At 40.9% G+C, this 23,099-nt stretch overlaps 1 protein-coding gene across 1 annotated transcript in view; it reads right to left on the bottom strand.

The window, feature by feature from the left end:
- Nucleotides 1-23,099, bottom strand: part of LOC146632115 (inositol 1,4,5-trisphosphate-gated calcium channel ITPR1-like) — a 75,208-nt gene that overhangs the window by 8,559 nt on the left and 43,550 nt on the right. The window contains exons 40-55 of the mRNA XM_085353223.1: nt 22,337-22,384; nt 20,608-20,740; nt 16,926-17,116; nt 11,054-11,237; nt 10,642-10,895; nt 9,765-9,965; nt 9,571-9,681; nt 9,215-9,310; nt 8,731-8,874; nt 8,507-8,614; nt 8,204-8,396; nt 6,844-6,966; nt 4,087-4,262; nt 2,230-2,394; nt 1,563-1,752; nt 1,363-1,455 (exon numbers count right to left, since the gene is read on the bottom strand). Coding sequence (XP_085209349.1) covers nt 1,363-1,455; nt 1,563-1,752; nt 2,230-2,394; nt 4,087-4,262; nt 6,844-6,966; nt 8,204-8,396; nt 8,507-8,614; nt 8,731-8,874; nt 9,215-9,310; nt 9,571-9,681; nt 9,765-9,965; nt 10,642-10,895; nt 11,054-11,237; nt 16,926-17,116; nt 20,608-20,740; nt 22,337-22,384 — 2,410 coding nt within the window. The remainder of the gene's footprint in view (nt 1-1,362; nt 1,456-1,562; nt 1,753-2,229; nt 2,395-4,086; nt 4,263-6,843; nt 6,967-8,203; nt 8,397-8,506; nt 8,615-8,730; nt 8,875-9,214; nt 9,311-9,570; nt 9,682-9,764; nt 9,966-10,641; nt 10,896-11,053; nt 11,238-16,925; nt 17,117-20,607; nt 20,741-22,336; nt 22,385-23,099) is intronic.

The raw sequence follows: 23,099 nt of genomic DNA, 5'->3' as shown, positions 1-23,099 counted from the left end.
ATTTGTTAGGTTTTAATCGCCCCTTTTTTTTGCTGTTATATATATTTGTATATATGTATGTGTATATATGTATATATATCTCAACCACATGCACTGAGTGGCTGTGAGGCGCAGACGCAATGCAGTTAGCTGATCGATGGCTGCTCCCACAGTCTTATAATACATTTAGCAATCTTTGATTTTGAAAAATGCACCCTATACCCTATGAATATTTATTATCTACCAGTATAGGTGTTGAGTTTGTTCCACATTTATTCAGCTATCATATAGAGTTAATGGACTTCATATCAAATCGTGTGACATCATACTCAAGATGCATTGACTGCATTAGAAACTTTTCGATGCTGTATAACTGAGATGCTGTGACATAGTGGTTGCAATGTTCATATTCAGCATTTATGAATTGGTTTATGATAAATAATACATGTAGAATAATTCTCTATAGTAGGAAGTGGAATTATCCATGTAGTCATTCATTAAATATAAGACGTCGACTGCCATTCTATTATAAAATATCCTTGACTTTGATGCAGCCATGCTGGTATGTTTTGGTTCATGCTGTGAAGCCTCTAAGTCAAAGCAAAAGTGTTTGTTTGGCTGGAATGTAAGATAGATGCTGAATTTAAGGACTTCTTCCAAAGTCAAATCAAAAACAGAGTAGAACACGTGATCTCTTTGCTGTTTTGGGCCAAAGTATTTTTATTGCTATGTCAGTGATGATGGCAGAGGGAAGGAAACTCAGATGGTGAACCCCAGGAGAGTTTATAGTTTCTCTGTGGAGCAAATGTAAACATGGAGAACGGTCCAGTTTATGAGTCACATCACTGAAAATATTTTCAACCATCATTCTGGTTCCAGCTCCAGACATAAACAGTTTTTCAAACGGGTAGCATTGATGGCAACAAAGCTGGCGGGAAGTTCCCCAGAAATTTTATTCCTTTTTTGTGACTGTCATTAATCTGTGTCACATGAAGGTTGATAAGGTCGCATGTGAGTTGCTTAGGTCAAATGGCAGGCACATGAAAGACAATCGAGTCACATGGATTGAAGTGCGGATAAAAAAGGGAAACAGTGCAACAGTTTTCCTTTCCGCTTATTGTTGTTTCACAATTATATCCAACAACAGATCAAACCTAGACTAGACATGACTTCCAGTAATTTGCCATCTTCCTCAAGATATTCTCCTATCTCAGGGTAGTCAGGGGAAGAGGAATGTAAAATATATCTCAACCTTAAGTTAAACACACATGCATACAACTAATGTCTTTAAACCATCTCAGAGGAGGGTGTCAGTCCTTCTTCCAACATCTAAACACTATTTATAGATTAATGGAAGACTCTGATGTTGCCTGATAGGGTTACCTTCCTGGAGGGCATCTGTAGTGCAGTTTTCATCAGTACCTCCATGACACACTGTTGCAGACAGGAACTCGCCAACCAAACTACCTCCACTTTCTAGAAAAGAAGGGAGGCAATGTTTTCTAGTCCTTTTTTAATGTGGAGCTAACAATCTATAATTAGTCTACTTGGAAAACTGATAAATAATTGCAGTCTCTCCTCACTCATAGTTGTGTTGGGGATATGGTCCACCTCCAGGATGAAGTCATCCTTGAAAAATATGTAACCCACGATGGAGAACAAGTAGACCAAAATGAGGGCGAGCACAGCGGTCAGCACGATGGAGCGTCCATTACGAGTCACACTCTTGATCACATTCAGCAAGGTCTCCTCTCTGTATACCAGGTCAAACAGCTACGGAAACAAAGCACACATTACAGAAGAACAAACGACTAAATCAGAATACACCATGAGGTTTCTTGGCTTCCTTGCATGATTTGGCATTTTCTGTCTGCCGCAAAATATTAGATGTTCGTGTAAGATTGTGCTATTTTTTGAGCTGCTTGGACCCACGTGAAAGGAGAACATCGAGAAACACTTGGATACTCAGACCGATGCGCTAAAAAGCAGACCTGAGGCACTGGGGAATAGCAGTCAACAGTCCAACGACAACATTGTTAAAACACCAAAAAAGGAAATTTCTAGGAGGATATGGCCCTGAAGGCATCACGGCTGCAGTTTAATGAGAAAAACAAAAATAGGTGGGGTTTGTGGGTTGCTATAGTGATTAACTCCCTTTTAGTCATAGTTAAGTTTCAATCAGACTGTATTAATCTCTTCTCAGGACGGATGTGTATTTAAAAAGCGAATTCATTTGTGTGATTGTCTTACCAAAAGACTGTAGAAAAAAACATGGCCAAACACCCCCAAACAGCAGATGATGAGGTAGATGAGGTGGTAGAGGAACTCAAAGTCCATCACCATGGCTTTGTAGCCTCGTGTGAAGGTTCCTCGATTGCCAACAAAACTTATCAGGAAGATTATCTTATTACAAACCTGAAAGATAAAGACAAGCTGCCTTTAATAGCAACAATAGTGAGTAATGGATCAGCATTTTAATATTCAATTTAAGAAACAAAACAAAACAACAACAGCCTTCACTGAAGACAAGCTCTGAAAGCCCTGACAACAGTATGACTCTGGTGCCTTTTAAGCTAAACAAAGTCACAAAGTGTTTACCCCGGTGTGTGACCTGTAACTTAATTTTTTTGAACATCATCCAAACAAGAAACTCTGTTTCTTGAATCGGGTTAAAGGATTAACAGAAACCCGGTTAATGCAGCCCGAGTGGATACCTGCTTGAGAAAGTTGGCGACTCGAGCAGACACATCTGTTTAACCAAATTTCTCCACGGGGTTTTTAAAAGAGCACATTTGGCTGATAAAGAGTTCAGATAGGCGTAGTATCAATGCAACGATAGTGGAGAGTGATGAAAAGAAAGGTCATACACTCCGCAGCCTTTTGACCCAGATAATGAAAATCTATAGCCTGACTAAGAACGAAACTAACACTAAATACCAATTAATTAAGTTTCACAGTAAAAATATGATATTTATTTGAATATTTCCACCTTTCCATTTCCAATCTTTAAAAAAAAAAAAAAAAAAGGTTAAAATATGTCAAATACATAGCCAGAAGACATTTGACCTGCTGTGCATAAACTAGATTTCAGTGTACCGGAGCTACTGCAGTCCATGGTAACTTGTTCTCTGATTTCTTGCCCTAACCTGGTTTCTCCCAATAACCTGCTTTTGTGTGTACATGTAAACACAGCCTGCACAGGGAGAGATGACCGCGCGCTTGAGTCTTTATTTTGCATTGTGTGTGTGTGTGTGTAAAAGTATATAAGAGCACATCTAGAAAATCTCTGGCGGGTGAAGGGGCGGTGTAACCCTCTTTGAGATCCAGTGACGCACTTAACACCACAAAGTACAGCCAAACACAGCCAGCCTACAAGGCTGGGGGCAACACTACAGGCAGACGCGGCACTGGCATGCCAAGTGGGCTCAAGTGTGAGTGAGAGATGAAAGGAGAAGTGGAACTGGTGTGGCAAAGGTTTCTGAGTATGTGAAAGTAGTGGTGTGGGTGAAATAGTAAACCCAAAATTAAAAAAAAAACACGTCTGTCATGTAGGTAGTTTAGACTTAAAATGCCCTGTCAGTCTAAATTTGAAAAGCATCAAGTTTCTAACGCTTATCCAGGCTCACTGTGGGGCTGGAGCCCATCCCAGCTGGCACAGGGCAAGAGGTGGGGTACACTCTGGACAGTTTGCCCACTTGTCACATCATTTATTATTATTATTATTATTATGGATCAGTTAGCTTATGAAACTATTTCTGAGAGCCCAGTTTGACATCTACTTCAAACTGCTTGGAGGTTCAAATGACCAATCCAAAAGCCCTAAAATATTTAGTTTATTGAGTTATTCTTTATATTACTTTATATTTTTTAGATTAGAGAATTGCTGAAAATAAGAAAATGTTTATCTTGTTAGCTTGAAAGATTGAACCAAGGATTCAGTTATAATCTGCCTATTATAGCGATTTCTAATTCTTTTGCATTAGCTAATACTCACTTTTACAAAACTTTCTTTCATTGTATTCAGCTGGATACACAAATGCACAAATGGATGTTTGGCACTGGTGGTGGTGATTTGGGTTAAATGACCCTCCCTGTGAGCTCACTTACATTGAAAGCACCCAGAAGGAAGAGCGTGGGCTCCAGGCCCACAGAGAAGATGAGACGAAGGATTGTGACAGTGACCAAGGCACCGATGCCCAGTGGTTGTGGCATGATGATAACAATGATCAGCGCTGCCAAGACTCCCATCCACAAAAGGGCAGATAAATGGGGATCCAGGGTACCTGCAGGTAATAAATAACACATGAAGACAATTAAATGTGCAAAGCACAAACAAGCTATAGGTAAATGCACAAACCAGCCAACTCGTTATACAGTAACTGTGACACATGTGAAATATGAAAGGACATGTTGAGAGGATACATGTACAGTCTGGAACTTTTCAGTATCATCCAACTTTGTTTTTTTTTTTATGAGATCCGCTATCTTCTTCCTACTTTGGAGACTTTGAACTGAAAGAGAGCCAATTACATAACACTTAAAGTGTATGACACAGTTTCTTGCGTTAGCGTGCGCACCTGATGTTCCTCCTGATCCTGTGGTAAATCCAGGATTAGTGTCCTAGTCAGGGGTTTCATGTGACAGTGTGTCACTCAAGCTAAACCCATGTTTCAGGAGCCTAAAAACAAGGCCATATCTAACCTGCTGCCTCTTTAAGCAATGTCTTTTCTAAAACGTGTGTATTATTGTAAGAACTCCGTGAACTCTATTCACAGATCGACCTCAGGGAGCGGATACATGAGGAAAATAAATGGGGTAGAATTTAATAGATTGAAAAAGATGAAAAAGTGCAGCAGTGGGTGACAAAATAGAGGGGGGAATATTACAATGAAGGCACCACTCTTTACCTTCCCTCTCACTCTTTGTTTCCTCCCACCTTGCCTTCCCCTATTCCCTTCTCTCCTTCCCTGTCTCTCCTTTTTTCCTCTCCCTCCCCAGTCCCTGTTGAGATCACATGACAGGTGCCACTTGCATAACACTGTTCTCTAAAAATACCTCAGCTGAAAGATTCATGAGGGATGAGCGGGGAGGAACGCACAGCTCGAGTGATGTCGCAGACTGAAAGAGGGGCGTTTACGTGCACTCACAAGCTTTGCATGCGCTGCACACCTAAGGTTAATGTGCAGGCAAATGATTGTGTGCAAACAGCTAGAAAGTCTGCAGTCGAAAAGCTGGAAAAGCGTGCGCTGTTTGATTGTGATTATGTATCATGGGTGTGTGACGCTAGCCACAGCTATTCACCAAAAGCCAGTCACTCATGCATGCAGGCACAACACACTGACCTAGATTTCCTGCTCTTATAACCCTCATTCTAAAGCCTCAAGCAAAGGAGGGCGTTGAGCCAGGAGAGCAATGTATGCAAAGGCATAGGCCGAAAGCCATAAAAGTGACTGTTTAACCCTCTCCAAGCAGGCGTTGCAGATTTGCAACAGTTAAAAACTAACAACCTGATTACCCCACATACGTATTTTTTTACTCAGAAGTACCACTGCAGGACTTGGTTGTGCATTAGCAACAAAAAGTTTAATTTGAGCCTGAGAGGGTTAAGCCAAAGGTATGCTGGAGTCTCGCACACAGGTCAAGTGGTTCAGTAAGACCTTGTTGGTGACGTTATGAGAAACCGCACCAGATTTTAGTTTTCATTTCAAAATGCAGTATTTTTTGTCATCACACATAATTCACAAACCCATCAGAAAAGCTGTTAAGGCAAAATGAAGTGCTGATTGCTAAAGCAAGGCAAACTTCTTTCCTGGAAATGGGTTCATTGTTTGATTTTTATATAAAAATGTTTGATTTTTATATATATATATATATATATATAAAAATGTTTGATTTTTATATATATATATATATATATATATATATATATATATATATATATATATATATATATATATATATATATATATATATATATATACACACACACACACACATATATATATATACACACACACACACACACACACATATATGGCTTGTGCTACCTAAGACAATGCAGGCTCAGTTTACAGTAAATTAAAGTGCACCACTCCTCTGTTTATTACGGTTTCCATAGAACTACAAGGTAAATATGAGCTGAAGCTTTAAGGGCATGGTGTTACTGCGGGTGTGTCTCAAATACAGATTACCAGGTGATTAGAAGTCAGCATGTAAGAACACCGTGGCAGAATGAGATCAGTGGGTCAGTGGCCACGTCCAGCAGAGTCACCCAGCTCTTTAAAGTGTACCTCTCTGGGTGTGTAGCATGCTGTACATTACAGATTCTTTCTTTTTGGTGTCGTTTTTAAAACTTGATTCTTAAGTCATTGTTGCCTCACAACATTGTTATCGTTTTTAGAAAACTTCTACACAGCTGTCTATATTTGCATTTCTCAACCCATTGTGAGTTATAGAATGTTATAGATGTGCTTTGAAGCAGGAAGAAAACATGTCAGTGAGCCCCTGTCCTTCCGGTTTTTTCCCCCTGAGTACATAACCTTTGTCTGACCCTTGTTTCGAAAGAAATCTGATTGCAACATCATGGCGCTAGATACAAATCGTCTCAAGCAAAACAGCATCGAAACAATATCTACATTCAAAGAAAAAAAGAAAATCTCTATATTGTCTGTGAGCATGTCACATGCATGAATGACTGATAGGCAGCCTCATCGGAACACCTGACAGAAAACGTCAAATGAAATGTGTCAAAGTTTTAGTCTAAAACGATTGATTAACTGGAAATGTTGCAGAAATGCTTGCGCCTATTTTAGCAACAGGATGTGCGCGCAGTCACAGTTCATACTCGGGTGCCACCTCACTGACCTCCATGTACCCCTTCGAGGGGGTAGAAGAAGCAGACCAGGAGATTCATGAGCACAGCCAGCTTGAAGGAGATGCCACTCCACACCGACATGTTTCTTGAGCACCAGTACAGCACCGGCTGGGCTAAAGAGAAGAAGAAAGACAAAACAGATTCTATTTTTAAAATCTGCTCCAAAAGCCAAAAGTGAAGTTGGCGGGTTGCCTATGTTGAAATACCAATTCAGCAGTTTGAATTCAAATAACCTAAAAGTAAATTCTTTTATTTGAGAAGCTTTGAATATTTAAAACTTATGCAGAATAAATGAAACTTTTTGAAATATAAGGGACCAGCAGGTTCAGCTGATTTCAGTATTTGGTTTATGCATCAACAAGCTGCAAGTTTGAAAAGAAGAACTGAGGAAGTTCGGCTTCAGTGTCTTTGATATGTAAATATGAAGTAAGCGTAGCTGTCAAAAACAAAATGAATGGTTTAAAAGTTCAAGATGCAAAACATGTCACCTCGACCTTTTAACACAACATTTTGCCTACTCAGGTTTAATTGGAAAAGAAAGAAAAAAAAAAAACAGATGCAGGGACTTTTCTGTGTCCATCCCCTCCTTTACGTGAAAGACAAAATAAGGGTTTGTGTGGGTATGAGGTATGTGAATTAGAAGTGTGAATGAGTGTGGGTGTGGGTCTGCGTGTGTATGTTTGTGTGCATGCGTAAGCACGCTCTCACTTGTGATTCATAAGGTTACTGTATAAATGTTTCATGGCTCAAAGAATGTGGAAAACCCCTGTCCGCTTTTAGACAGTGGAAACATGCACATGCATAACATGAGCGCACACAGGATGACATATTTAGCCCTGCCATCAAGGTGCTGATGCACATCCTTTCATCCATTTTCCAAACACTCTTATCCTGTTCGGGCTCGCAGGGATTGAGCTCTATCCTGCATTAAGGAGGGAGGTCACCACCAGTCTATCACTTAAATACACATAAAAAAAAACACATTTATAACTACGGCTAAGTTGGAGTTTCCCCTTTCACATGACCTGCATGTTTGTGGAAAAAAAGAAAGTAAAACACCCAACAGAGCATGCAAATTACACACAGAAATTTTCAGCTATCCATGAAGCACAGTATTCCCAGAAAAAAAAAAATGCACGGAAGTTGTACTTGCCATTAGGAAACAACAGGGGCATGTTGCCACATGTTTCAGTACCTGTTTTAGTACACAGACTCTCACCTTCTCCACCTGTAGTTACTCTCCGTGAAAACAGACTGTTGTTCGCGCGCGCACACACACACACACACACACACACACACACACACACACACACACACACACACACACACACACACAGAAGACAAACTCACCTCTGAGTTTCTTCTGCCAGTTCATCTCATTAAAGAGGTCCTCTGCTCGAAGGAAGAAGTCATTGATCTTGCTGCCTTGCTCATCTCTCTCTGTGGTGTAGTACACCCGGAGCTTTGACTCTGAAGTTAGGAACTCACAGATGTTGGGTACAGGGAAAACTATCTCCTCCATGGTGCGGTCCTGACGCACAATCTGCAGAGAGACACTCACAGTCACCTCCGAGGGAAGCCCACAATTTGTGACGTAATGTACAGAAAACATGTTCCGATTCACATTCTGTGACAGGGGTTTTGCATTATGACCTCTATCTGAGCAGTGTGATTGGCATAGAACTCCAAGGCCTCATCCCCCTCTCCACTAGACACTCCTGGCTTTAACATCAAGGACAGCTCTTTATTATGACGTGCCAACTGTATAAAGGACATACAGGTAGCAAGTGAGTTGGTTACAAGGGACAACAAAAGGAAAATGCATGTTTCTAAGATACAGCATATACAGATTCTGCAAAAAGAGATAAATAAGACACCTGGTGAGCTAAGATATAGATGTTGTGTCCAACATTTCGGGGTGAAGCAGCATCATGTTCCTCTTCTTCTCCGTTATCCTCCTCCTCCTTTGAGTTTTCAAACTCAACCTCCCCCTGCAGATAGGCTTTCTTTATCACTTCCACCTGCAGACACCCACATACACATATATATACATACACATATATATATATATACATACACATATATATAATAAATAATACAATTCTCATCGTGTTGGTCTTCAGAAACTTATTCAAGATGACATCCCTTCTCCTTCACTATTTCAACACTTTCCCTGGATTCTGTTTGGGGGTGTGTGTGTGTGTGTATATATATATAACACACCCTAGTATTTTTACAAGGTAACATCAAATTGTTGTTATGTACTAACAAAAACAAGGTTATAGCTGAGTAGATTTTGCATTTGATGTAGAAATAGCAGCTCAGGACTCAATGACAAGATGGACAACAACAGGTTCTCACCAGCTCTTTAGGCCTCATATTGTACAAGATCCTCTCAGCATTCTCACTGTCATGACGGCTTTCCATGATGGCGAGCAGCAGCTTAGATGCATTGTTCTGAGAGTCAGAATTGGAAAAGATAAGAACTACAGTTTCTTCATCCAAGTAAAGCAGGCGGAAAACCTGGTGCTCTAGGAAAATAGACTGCTGCTATTTTTCTTGGCAGGTATGCAGAAAAGCTAGCTCAGACGGGTGAATTTCCTGCTCTTTCACGTCAAGCCTATTGGTGTTACTGCTGTGAAAGGAAACTACAGCGTTTTTCCCCTCATTTTTTAAACTCTAGTCTTAAAGTAAAAGTGAGATCTGGCTCAACTTACCTTGAGCTCTAAAACCAGGTCCATCCGCTTCTTCCCAAGTGGGTTAATGTCATTAAGAATCAGGGCAATAATGATATCAATGCCATTGGACTCATGAGTGGCAATGCAATTCTGGGGGAGAAAGGAATAACTGTAATAAAAAAAATAGTGGTGAAGGAGTTATAACTTCCTTCACCGCTCAGTGTCTTTTGTACCTGGTTTTCATGGCAAGGGCCTTGGCAGTACTCTGTTAGACTCTCCAGTGTTTGGTTGATGAGAGCAACATTCTTCTCATTGATGTAGAGTCCGAGCAGACCGAGACCGCCTGTGGTGCTACCACAGATACAGTCTAGAAACTGAAGCGTCTCACACACAAGGTTGTAGTTGTTTTTGTTGTTTTGGCAACGAAGGAAGTTCTAGGAAAAAAACAGTGAAGGTTTCACGCAGTTAACCAGCATGTAAACAACATCAAATTCAAGAGTGAAACGTCCAAGGAACAGCTCATGCATGCTAGTGGACGTCTGTTTTTGCACAACAACATGGAATATATTAACAAGCAGGTAAGCAAATATCTATACATGAAAATACAATTATTCTATCAAAATAATAGTCTTTTTAGAAACCTGCATATGAGTAAACAGTTGATAAAATCTCATTTTGTACATCTTGGAGGATCTTGGGGGAGGGAAGTACAATTAGTGGTACTGTTTAAGTCTCTAAACAAGCTTTGACGCAAAGAGCTACCAAGAACCAACATCCTCTGCAGATACATCAGTAGAAACTAAAACTGATTAAACAGAGCCTGAATCCTCAAGACTCAAGAGCTTAGTAACAGAAAATCTCTGCTTTACAAGCTCAGTGGAAAACAAATACATGTGAGGCTCTCTGAATAGAAGAAACTTGAAGCCCTGATATCGCTGCAAATAAAGATACTTTACAAAGACACACAAAGCTATTGGCATTGGTAATAAAAACCATTGGAAATTGTGTCTGGACTCTAAAGGCTTCAGTTTAATATTAAAAGGAAGTAAAACTGGACTCATTCTAAAGTAAATCTGTAAAACTAAATTTGCGACGCTCAGTCTGACCCACCTGTAGGTCACGGTTGTGATTCTCACAAAGTAGCTGGAGAAAGCGAAGGATAGGCTGCATGATAACAATCACAAAACTCATCTCTCCTTCATCCTGGTTCTTGTCCCCTGTGCTGGGCTGACCATCTGCTGAGGTGAAGTGGTCCTCGGGGTCAGCTTCTCGCCGATAAGAGTTAAAGGCTTTCTTTGTGGCAGACGAGGCCTCTAATAGCTGCTCTTTCACGTCTTCTGTCATCACCACAGCTGGGTCTTTTGCTATATAGAGACATAGAACTCGTACTATAAACTGAGTCACAACTAAAAGAACCTTCAAATATTTTTTTTCCTATTTTAAATTTAGAAATAAACATGAAATCAGCAGTTTTCAAACTGGGCGTTGTTTAGTGTTAACAACCCTACAGGTGACCTCTGACCTTTTTTGCGAACAGGGGGCTCTTTGTCCTGGCTGTCATCGTCTCTTTTCCTGTTTCCCAGGTCGCTTGTATTTACTGTCACCGTGGCTTTGATCTCGAGCTGGGCTGACTTCATGCGGTCATAAAAGACACGGAAGAACTTTTCTGATTTTTTGTCTTCTGTCAGACGGCAAAAGAATGAGCGCTGGAGACACAGAGAAAGAAGAGCAAACTGGAATTATTCCAAAACCACAGTACATGCTGTGTCACTGTAAAATGGAAATGAACATTCAGTGGTGTCAGATTCTTTGCTGAATGTGTTGACGCTCACCTGCAATATGAAAAACCGGAATAAGAGCAGTTGATCAACAGAAAAGCAATCTGCTACTATGCTGATAAGATTATCATATATGGTGGGGAAATAATTATTTGATCGCCCGCTGAATTTGTAAGTTTGCTCACATACAAAGAAATGAACAGTTGTTATGGTAGTTGTTATGGTAGTTTTAATGGAGTTAGAATATCAACCAAAAATCCAGAAAAAACACATTTGAGCCCAATGCAAAACATGACTTAGCAGTTGGTGGAGAAACCCTTGTTGGCAAGCACAACGCTAAGATGATTGTTTTAGTTGGTCACCAGGTTTGCACACCTTTGGCCCACTCCTCTTTACAGAAACTCTCTAAAACCCTTAGGTTTTTTTGGCTGTTGCTTGAGAACTCAAAGCTTGAGTTCTCTGCACTGATTTTCTACAGGGCTGAGGTCTGAAGATAGGCTAGGCCACTCATTATCCTTAATGTGCTTCTACTTTAGACACTACTTTGTTGCCTTGGCATATGTGGGGTATATTTGTCATGCTGGATGAGCCATCCACAACCCATCTTCAGTGTTGTGGCTGAGAGAAGGAGGTTCCTGTCCAAGATTTTATGACACATGGCCCCGTCCACTGGCCCCTTATGTGGTGAAGTCATCCTGTACCCTTAGCAGAAAAACAACCCCAAAGCATAATATTTCGACCTCCATGCTTGTGGGGATGGTGTTCTTTGGGTGATACCCAGCATTTCATTCCTCTAAACATGGCAGGTCCAGTTAATGCTAAAGCAACAGCACTTTCTCCCAACTTATTGCTGATGGTCTTGTAGCCCATTCTAGCTTTGCTCAGATCAGTCTTGCCCCTGACATCCTCTGAAAGCTCTTTGGACACGCCCATGATGGTTGAGAGGTTGAAATGGAAGAAAGTGATTCTCTGGACAGGTGTGTTTTACACACATATGGAGTTGAGATCAGGAGCATCTGTAATTGATTGGCTGTAATCTGTGGGAGTCGGAATTCTGGCTTGGTAATCGGGGATGAAATACTTACTTCGATCAATGACATGCAAATATATTTGTAACTTCTATGTATGTGTATGTGGTTTTCTTGATTTTTGGTTGATGTTTCATCTCTCTTTATTAAAACGACCATAAAAAAAAATTCAGCAGTGGATCAAAGAGTTTTTTCCCCTCATTGTATATAGCATGGAGGTTATACCACGGGAAAATTTAATATCTTTTGGTGTATGTGATCTTTAAACAAAACAAGCTAATAAAAAAAATTGTAGAAAATTTAAGAGATAAAATAGAAAGAAAGAAAACAAATAAACGGTCAAACTTTTTCTTAACAAATTAGCACACTGTCTCGGCTTACAGTAAAAAACAAACAACAAATCGTTACTTTATATCAGAAAACTCTTCTTTATAGGAAAACAAATCTTTATTCAAAAAAATATTAGAAACTCTAATGAAGCAGGTCTAATTTTACAGTGATGTGAGGATTTAATCGCTGCAGCTATGGCTGTGGAATGAGGTCACACAGAATTAGGACACTTCCATGCCCGATGTATACACTGTGTCCCAACCCACAGGTCTGTTGTTTTGATTATGTAAGAGATGTTAGCAGCACAGTCTATGGAATGGCTTCGACGAGCCAAAGCAGCTTTGCCACACTAAAAGGGTGAAAAAAATTACATGAAAGGGAGAAGCCTGGCCTACTTACACAGATACAGAAATGGAGATGGTGGGAAGTTGTGAGAAAAAAAAAAAGCTTGAGGCAAAAGATAGATACCAAGAAGTGGGAAAAAGGGGCAAAAAGAAGGGGAAAGAACCTATGATCGAGAGAGGGGAAACAAGAGCGAGTGATAGGGAGGGAGAAAATCTTATCAGATGTGGTATCTAGGCCAGCTCTCAAAGTTTGTTACATAACCATATGGTCTTTTCAGGTTAGATGTAGAACTGGGCTAGTTAAGAAAACAAATACAGTAAATGATAGTCACATGGAAAATGTTAAGCAAAAATAGACAAAGCAAGCTTTGTTTCTGCTCCTCCAAGGACATTGTTTTAAATGTGTTTGTACTGCGGCGGTTACATGCGATGCAATTTAATTTTTAATAGGCTCGCTGTGCTAAATTTTTCATTCAAAAGTAAAAATAGTGACAAACCAATTAAGGAGCCAAAGTGAGAATTTATCTGGCTTATTAATGACTCAATGAAGGGATACGCCGGTTTTACAGCCTAGTTTCCTTTAAAGAAACAATGACATAACTGTGTGACTGTGCCCCAAAGCAGATTCTCGAGCCTCGTGCCCCACCCTGGCCCTCCACCACTGAGCAGCAGCACTCCTGCACGTACACACTCTGCCAACTTAGGAACACGGAGACAGCAGCGTGGGGAGGGGAGACCTACCAACCAAGGCCATCGTGCAATAAACAAGTTGATGACAAAGTGAGGAGTACAGAGACGGGCATTAGCTACAACACTGGCAGCCCACTCGCTGCTCACACATCACAGCATGCCTGAGGAGGGAAGGGTTGAGGGGACAGTAATGGTCATGCCTGTCCGTCTTTTTTTGTTCATATAACTGCCCTCCATCAGCCGGCTAAAGCGTGGGCCTGCAGGGCGGGTGGGGGAGGAAGGCAGGGTGCAAAGGGTGAGGCATGAGGAGCGGTGGTAGGTTAACACACAGTGATTAAACCAGAGCAAACACAGGAGAGCACTCACCAGCACTCTCTCACCCCTACCATTACATAACTCAAACAGACACACACACACACACACACACACGCTCGTACAGTACCAGCACACACAGGCTGGAAAGCACATACGCTAATACGCCTACTGACTTTTACACTCACAAAAGTGGGTCAGCTGTCTCTGCCATAGGCACATGCCAGTTCAGAGAGGACACACCCACATATCACACATGCTCTGCAATACAGTATTCTCTCTCAGCTTTGTCCTTATGTAATCATCAATCATTTTCATAGCCTGTCATTCAAGTAAAATATCCTATGAGATACTATGTTTAGTCATTTACATTCAGGCCTAGCAAGACTAGCACCAGTGCTGAGCTACAGTATTTGATAAGGTGAATCAAGTTAAACTGAGTTATTGCCATTCGCTGCGATAGCGACAGTGGAGGTGAATGTACTGGGCATGCCAGAGCGTTCTTTTCTTTTTCCCAGCATCATTTCTTTTTCACCTGAGAGCTAACTGAGTATTTGTTTTGTTTTTTTTAAACACCAGTTCTTAGGAACTGAACCAAATTGAGTGACTCACTGAAACAAGGACGTGCGCACAAGTAAGGGACACCACAGTAAAGAAAAACACCACAGCAAAGCTTTCCTCTTCTGATTTCTTCAGAAAACGTATGTGACAACAATCAGAAGTGAAAACCTGTACTTTCATATCTAACCACGTTGTTACATTGTGTAGCATTTGGACGACAGTCCTCACACATTGGTTTACGAAATCTGTGCTGCTGTATCAAGACACCATCTGTGTTTTGATGGCGCTTGAAAAGCAGGAGGAAGACTGTCATAATGGAGAGATGACGTTACGGATGAAGTAACACATGGTGGTCAAGGCAAGGAGAGAACACGGTGATAGTAACGAAGGAGGATAGATGAGAGGGACGAAGATGTCACGGGCCCCTGCAGTGTTGGGTAAACACAGAGCCTGTCTGTATCTATGGAGGCAAACCCTAAGTGGAAAGAGACAGAGAAGAGCAGGACGGGGTGGGGGCGGACAACACTGAAAAACAAGGTCATAGCGCTTTCCCTTCTCTCCTTCCGTTCCGCCACTTGGCATCAACAAAGGGATGTTATGTAACAGCTATTTATACTCGCGCTCCCTTTTCCTTTCACCCTCCCTCTCATGTCAGGCAGCGCCACATGTAAACCAAATGGAACTGCTGCTGCTCCTCTCTACTCTACGCTCTTTCGAGACCTTTTCCCCGTTCCTCAGTTTCTTCCTTCTTCCTTTAAATTCGCCACCTCTGCATTCACATTTTTTCCTTTTTTTAGACTGACTACTCTGGTTTAGCACACCTGCACATCAAGGGCTTTGGAGGGAAACGGAGCAGCACACCATGCAGTTAGAAGCCAGATGGCTGACGAGTAAAATGTTAAAAGTTGTCATGTAACAACAGAATTTACAGCTGTCTGAGATCTCTCATAGCTGTAGCAAAAAGAAAAAAAAGAAAAAAGAAAGATAAAAAGCCGCTATGTGACTGAAATATAGGAGCAAAGGAGTGCAAGAGCCTGAATGTAAAATATAACCTCTAGTGGATCCGTGCATTGGCCTTGCATGACAGCAAACAGCATGCATGTGTAAGTGACTTAACTGAGCATGCAGCTGGGTTATTCTGTGTGGTTTATTTCTGTGCACTATGTAGGCCATGAGTAAATAGTTAACGGTGTTACGTGAGTACAAGACACCCAAGATCCAACAGGTGCTCAGCTCAGCACGACAGTCACACAACCCCACTTATATTTCCCATGGCGTGCTTTCTTGAAGAGACGAGAGAGAACAAAAGAAACGCCTGATCTCAAATTCAAGCTTTAAGCTGTCAGTCACAATCATCATTGTTGTATTTATAGAGATGAAACGAGGCTTTTATCTCAGGCTTCCTTTATAAGCCATCCAGTAACTAAAAGAACATAAATATTTGCACTGTATGGTGCAGTTCTAGCACTGCAGGATAGCTTTCCCTGCAAATAAATCTCCCTTTCCAGAACAAACTTAAGAATGCGAGGGTAAGAGGAGCTCCAGTTTCTCCTCAGTCCGCTCTGTGTTTCCTCATCCCTCCGCCCTCTCTCCCCACTGCCCCAGTTCCGGAGGCCCAGCGTGACCCAGTTTGGGCCAGCAAGAGAACGCAAGGGAGCGAGGCTGGAATGTTTTGAAGGCTGAGACATTCCTCATTGTTCATTCACACAGACCTTATGTAACACAGACGGATCACGTGACGTGGCTCTGCAGCAGCCGTGGGAAGCCAATGCATTATCTCTGAAACAGTGGCTTCCTCTAATCTGATTATGCAAGCTCCTTGCTTACACAACGTAGACGGACACACAAACAGAAAAATGGGGATCCACTGACAGAACAACAGACATAGGAAGAATGGACGGTGGGGGAAACAGAGCAGCTCGGGCTGAACCCGAAAGGAGGAGAGTTTATTTAAACTACCCAATACACACCTAAGAATTTCTAAAATGAAAAAACAGAAACACATGAACATTTTTGATCCAAAGTCTACTTTAGGTCTACTATTGACATTATTAGCAGCTGGTCTGGTCTCCCAGCTAAGTTATATAGGGCTAGACGTGAGGGGGAGGTGCCGCAGTAATGTACATGTGCAGCTATGGTGGCACACTGACCCACTTACTGAAGATTGTCTAGTGATGAAAAATTACCTCAATTACACAGTGTTCTTTACACTGATCGTATTGGAGCAGATCATATTTAAAGTGTATAATTTTTTTAAAGTGAGATGCAGATTTATACACAAATCAGTTGTTTCGCAGTAGACAACAGACACAAGTCCATATTCTTAAGGTTGAAATGTTTGGTTAACTGACCTGGATGGTGGTGTTTCCACCCTCCAGCAGCGCAATAGCTAAGAGGATGCTTTCTTGGAAGACTCGGTCGCTCGTGGTGTTCATGATGAGGTCAATAACCAGGTCAGAGGCTCCTTCTTTGTCCAGATGACACTGTACCTCTGCCAGGCTCATTTCCCCACGACTCAGGCCCCCATGTCCCCCTAATCCACCTAAAGACCGAGATGAGGCAATGGGACAATTCAGAACAGGCTATATCAGACATGTGGCGTTAATTTTTCATTCTAATCTGGTTTATTTTGGAAAATTTCCTGCAAATACATGGGAACTACAACTATAACCATTTAACAGCTTATTAAATCATCTGGAGATAATAACAGAGAAACACTACTTTGCTCTTAGTAAAGCAAATTATAGTTCAATTAAAACATATAGTGAGATTAAGTATTTGGACTTTTTTTCATCTTTACACCAGTACAGTGCGCTTTAAATCAAACAATTAATATGCAAGTGAGTTGCAGTGTTGAAGTATTATTTAAGTAGTATTTGTTCAGTAATTGCAGTCTTGTGTGAATTTAAATAAATTTTCAGTTTTGGTTTTTAATACTTTAATGGAAATCAAAGGAAGTCAATGACTTCAGTTGCTGCTTGTTTTGGGGGTTTTCTGCCTTCAGTAAGTGAAGAGACGCTCTGTTAGGTGGACATCAGGTGACTGACTTGGCCACTGAAGAACATCTTATTTCTTTGCCTAAAACACTGGTGAACTTACTGTACTTGCAGCCATAGACACTCATTCTCTGACGCTGCCCACACAATATTTGAGAGATCATGTGGTGTGCTTCATGAACAAACAGTGCAATTTTACATGTGTTCTGGCCTTCCTGTTCTTAAGTGTAACCAGTAGTTTGCAACTTACTGTATTGCCATTCACGAAGAAGACTCCTGATTGTGGATTTTGACAACCTGCCTGTGTGTAAGGACGTTCACTCAGCATGCAGCTCTGTGAGAGTATTCCTCATGTAGCTAGTGGTTGTGCAGATGTTTTTTCTTAACCAAGCAATAATTCTGCAGTCATTGGTTTTCTTTGTCTTCAGTGGTCCTTTAAATCTTTCGGTGTTGCATATTGGTGATTTGGTCATCACAAAATGATTTCCTCTCTCTTTGATGGGTTTATTTAGCTTTTTTAACCTAACAATGGCTTCATTTGCATCAATGTGTCTTTGGACTTCACACCAAAGACACTACCAAATTCAATTTCAAGACTTGGAATCAACTCTGCTTTTATACGGAGCCATGTTCCCTCATTATGGAATAATGAGGGAGCATGCCTCAACCTGGCCACGAATCTGTTTGTGAGTCAACTGTCAAATTACTTTTGACAGTTGAAAATGGAGGACTATATAATTTCTATTAAGTTGATGCCATATTTTGGTTAAATCCCTTTAAGGTGAAAGTCTTCACTTCCATCACATAACCTGTGGTTGTTTACAGAGACAAAGCTCTAAAAATGTGCTGTTTTCCAAATATTCATGGACCCAACAGTATACATACACAGTTAAAATTAAATAAGAAAAATAATGTGCTCAAAACTTTTTGTTGCTTTAATAATGCTGTGAGTCATCAGAAAGTGTGACCACCACTGTCAAATCAGAGGTTTTAGCAGTTTGCTAGTCTGGCATATACAGGTGTGTGTAAACACAATGGCACAATCTTCCCAGTCGTGGATATTCCAAATTCATGCCAAGGTCATACAGTGCAAAAGGCAGAGAAATTGCAAAAATCCCAAGAGCTACATCGCAGACTCTGCAGACCTCAGTTAATATGTTAAGTGTTAAAGTTCACGACAGTATAAGCAGAAAAAGACTGAAGAAAGATCCTTTTTTGAAGAAGAAGAAAAGATGCCGGGAAAAACCCTCTTTTATTTAAAAATAACAAGGCAGCATGGTTTAGGTTTACATCTGAGCAAGCCATAACTTCTTTAATAATGGCCTTTGGACAGATAATGATGCCATTCCACTTTGGCAATAATGCCAAAGTGGAGATGTCTGGTAATAATGCGAAGTGTCAAATTTGGAGAAAACCAAACACAGCATGTCAGCACAATCAACCACACAAACACTAACTATCAGCATGGTGGTGGAGGGGTGATGATTTGGGCTTGTTTTGTAGATAGAGGACCCGGGCACGTTGCAGTCACTAAGTCAGTCAAATACAAGGCCATCGCTTAGACACCTAAAGCTTGGCTGAAACTAGGTCATGCAACAGGACATTGACCCCAAAGCACAGCAATCAAAGTCCAGACCTCAACCAGAGTGAAATGCTGTGATGTGATCTTGACAGAGCTGTGCAAAAACAAGCACCCATGAATCTCAATGAACTGAGTTATTGCTGAAGTTATTGCTGCTAAAGGTGGTAAAAGTTACTGAATCATGGGGTGTACTTAGTTTTTCACTGCAAAATGTACAAACTTTTTTCTTTGTTAAAGAGTCCAAAAAGATGAACTTAAACAGGTCCCGAACATGCCGTGCTATCAATCCTTTACTAACCACCTGTGCAGTGCAACTGTCCAGTGGTGTGATTCATTGTACAAGCCTTTGCCTGTACATCCCCCCTTGAGGCCCAAGCTTCAGGCTACATATGGAATCTCAGTGTGGCTCTTGTTTCTGCAACAGGTGCAAAGTCTGTTTTCACAGGAAGTAGCAGCTTGTCACCTAGCAACAGTAAAAAGTGGATCATGGAGGGGATGGGTTTACTTCCTGCTGACTGGAAGTTTGCCAAAATGTTGGCACAAAAGGGAAAGATGGAGACCTGGGTACAACTTTAATCATCTCTGTTCTTGACTCCTGTTGAAAGAGCTTTTGTACAAACATCTGAGCTACTTATCACAAGGCTTAGTGAATCAGTGATGTCCTTTAAATCACTTGTCAAAACAGTTGTTTTTTTTGTGGTTTTTACTGTTATTGCCTTTTTTAAAATCTTAATTGCATTTATTTTCTGTTGATATTTTGTGTCCTCTTTTGTCTATCATTATTATCATTATTATTATTATTATTATTATTCAGTAGCATTCTTGCCACAGCAGATACAAAGTGTTCAGATTATTAGGTTAACAGACTCACAGCACATTGTACTGACACCAGCACAGTGTCCGTGTGTCCCCCGAATCTATATTATGATAAAATGTCTTACATCAAACATGGCAAAAATCAACCAATCGCTCAAAAAACAGAAGAAAATACACACATTGCTTTAGTATTTTGACTGCAGATAATAAAAAAGTAGCAATGTTATCAGGTAGTGATAAGAATATTTTGCTCTGCATGCTCAAAGGACAGTTCACAGCCTGACTCAGGAGCTGATAACCAGCTCAGGGCCAGACAGATAAAGCCCCATCCTTATATAACAACCCAAAAAGAGGTTTGCCACACTACAACTTCAGAGGCAGGGAAAAAAAACGCAAAAGGTTCATCTAGACTTTGATCTTAAATAATAGTAGTTGTAGTCATGTTTGGCAGCACAATCCCCCTCCTCTTCAGCAGCATGCGTTTGGTAAATGCTTCACACAGACACCAGGTCTATTAGAGATACTGAAAGATGGGTTTCCTTGGCCTTTCATGCAGGAAGAAAACACCACTGAAAAGAATGAACAACAAACTTCCGTGCTGGTTGTTAGAGATGAGTAACAATCGTCGTTGCGTCCCACCTGATTGGCTTTTGCCCGGTCCAACCTGACCGAGGGGGCCATTGCTAAATGACGTCAGGCTGTCCCTCCGCCCACCACTCCTATGGAAGTTGCCATAGTAACGATTCACCAGAATCTGTCTCAGCACCTCGCCCTGCAAGAGAAGACAGAGAAGGACGTAATGATGTGATGTCTGTGGCGGGAGAGAGAGAAATAAAGAACAGCTTGTGTAACGGGACAACGTGCATCATTAATGATGCATTGTACATTTCTTTTCTCTGTGAAGACTGCAAGAAAACGCAGCCTCAGAGTAATACAGACTAAAGACAAGTTAAATAAAGAGTAAATTAAATCTCTAATAAAAGAAAAATTCCTAAAATTCCGTGCTGGACAAACTTTTAGGTATAGGATAAACTTTCTGATATTTACCGCCTACATTACAATATTGTTATGGGTTTCATCGCAGCAGTGACTCTGTGTAGTGACAATGTGAGGTCCTGATTTTCACTTAGACAGACCTGGGGCCAGCCCTCCCACACTGTGACTCATCCTCTGTCGAGCAGTCAGCAGCACGACTTTGGCGTTGTCATGGAAACCGCAGCCCATAGCTACCTGACAGACCTCCCATGGGATAAAGTGAAGGAAATGAAAGAGAAGGGTTTTTTTTGTGTTTGTGTGCAATTATGTGCAAATCATCAACTGTGGGTGGTCCTTGATAGACGACGGAGGAGTTATGTAAGCTCCGCTGCCATAGTTATGCTCCAGAGGTCAGGATTACTTTATGTAGGAGGTGCGGGGAACACTATTCTCATTGTTCATTGGTTGGAGGTTAATCAATGGTATGCATCGTGCTTAACGGCAAAGCACAATCAGATGGAGTCAGAAAATTATTCCCTGATCTCTAGAGTCGTGAGGCATGAGCCAAACCCTTATGGCATTTTGAACAGGAGGTTATCTAAACTGTCAATACAAAGCAACTCTATAACAAAGTCTTGCCACTCGCCACTATTAAGCAGCAGGCACAAACTTTTTGAAGCATTATCTAAATCAATAGTAAATTTCGATGGTTATTGGGAAATGAAAAAGATCCAAATTTTGCGCTAAAATAAGTTTCATCCATCTTCGTCCCCCTGTAAGTTTTACCTCTACTATTTTTTACTTCAACATTTTTGCTGTTGAAAAATTCTTCCAAAAAGTAAAACAGGAGTTTCTCTGTGACATTCAAAAACATTCAATAACTCTAGGATATGAAAGGCCTTTGGAGGTAATAAAACCTTCACTGCTTATTTGGTAATAACTACATGCAAGATGCCAGGAGTCAGGATACACATATTTAATGATTGGATGAATGGTCAGTGATTAAACCTGTGTGAAAAATGTTTTCCTCTAGGAGATTAGTCCTATATATTGATGAACCCATCAGTGGCGGCCTCTAAAAATACTGATTAGACACAGACATGCCTGAGGCTCTGTAAAGTCTCTGCTTTGTCATAAACACCATTAGAGAGAGAATGCAGAGGAAAAACATGTTTTCCTTCATCAGTTACACAATCACCATGACTGATCACTTGGCTGTTGCTTAAAACACTAAAAGAAGAGTTCTCATAAACCTAGAAGGCAAAAAGAATCAGGTCACAAAGTGGGAATTTTTCATTCTATATGCATGACTGCTTTACATGTAAATCTCAGTATGAATCTGTCTAGTGTTGGGGTTTTCAGTTAGGTTGCCATGCTCTTAAAAAGTACCTACCCTCTTTTGGTCCTCCACCAACTTCTCAGGCTGGTTGTTATCCAGCTGCTGCGTGCAGTGAGTAGTGTGCGCATAGTGGTTGAACAAATACAAACACAGGGTTAGTATTCATGCAGCACAGAGAAGGCAATTGTCAGGTTAATTACCACATCTTGTACCTATTCAGCTGTTTCAAGTGGCCATGCAAAGGTCTGCTCGGTGTGACTTGCTATGCTTTTACTGGTAGGTCAGAAACCGAGGAAACATTATGGCTACGTTTAGGAGAGCTGTGATAGGAGATGTGTACTGCGGTGACTGTGTTGAAATTCTCCAGTGGATGTTTTGTTCATTTTCTGAATTCCCTGCAGAAACAAAACTGTAACCTTTTTCACACATTGGGCTCAGAGATTAAAGGTTCAAAGGTGTTTAGACACTTACGCATGAAGTTAAACAAAACCACTGAATCAATGAACCATGACGTTCTGTTCAAATACACGCCCGGCTTTGAAAAACATGCTAGGTTAATGCTGCCTATATCAGCCTAGAACGCTATTGAAAAATAGGTGCTTAATCTCAATTTTAATAAAGGTTATCATTCTAAACTTTATCAGTCTTGTTTTTTTTTTGTTTTTTTTTTTTTATCTTCCTTGAGGATGATGCCCTCCAAGTCTTTACTGCTTCACTTAAACTCTTGCTTTTGGTATTTCATATGCAGTCTTTGGGTAGTGAAACACATGCCCAGTAGGATTGAGATCAGATAAAAGACTCAGCCAATCGCCAAAAT

Source organism: Diplotaxodon limnothrissa, linkage group LG5 (assembly GCF_057381915.1).
Source record: "Diplotaxodon limnothrissa isolate DT_005_m linkage group LG5, D_limnothrissa_male_GT1.1, whole genome shotgun sequence".
Taxonomy (NCBI): domain Eukaryota; kingdom Metazoa; phylum Chordata; class Actinopteri; order Cichliformes; family Cichlidae; genus Diplotaxodon; species Diplotaxodon limnothrissa.
The sequence above is the reverse complement of the archived record's forward strand: the minus strand, read 5'-3'. Positions and strand labels throughout refer to the sequence as shown.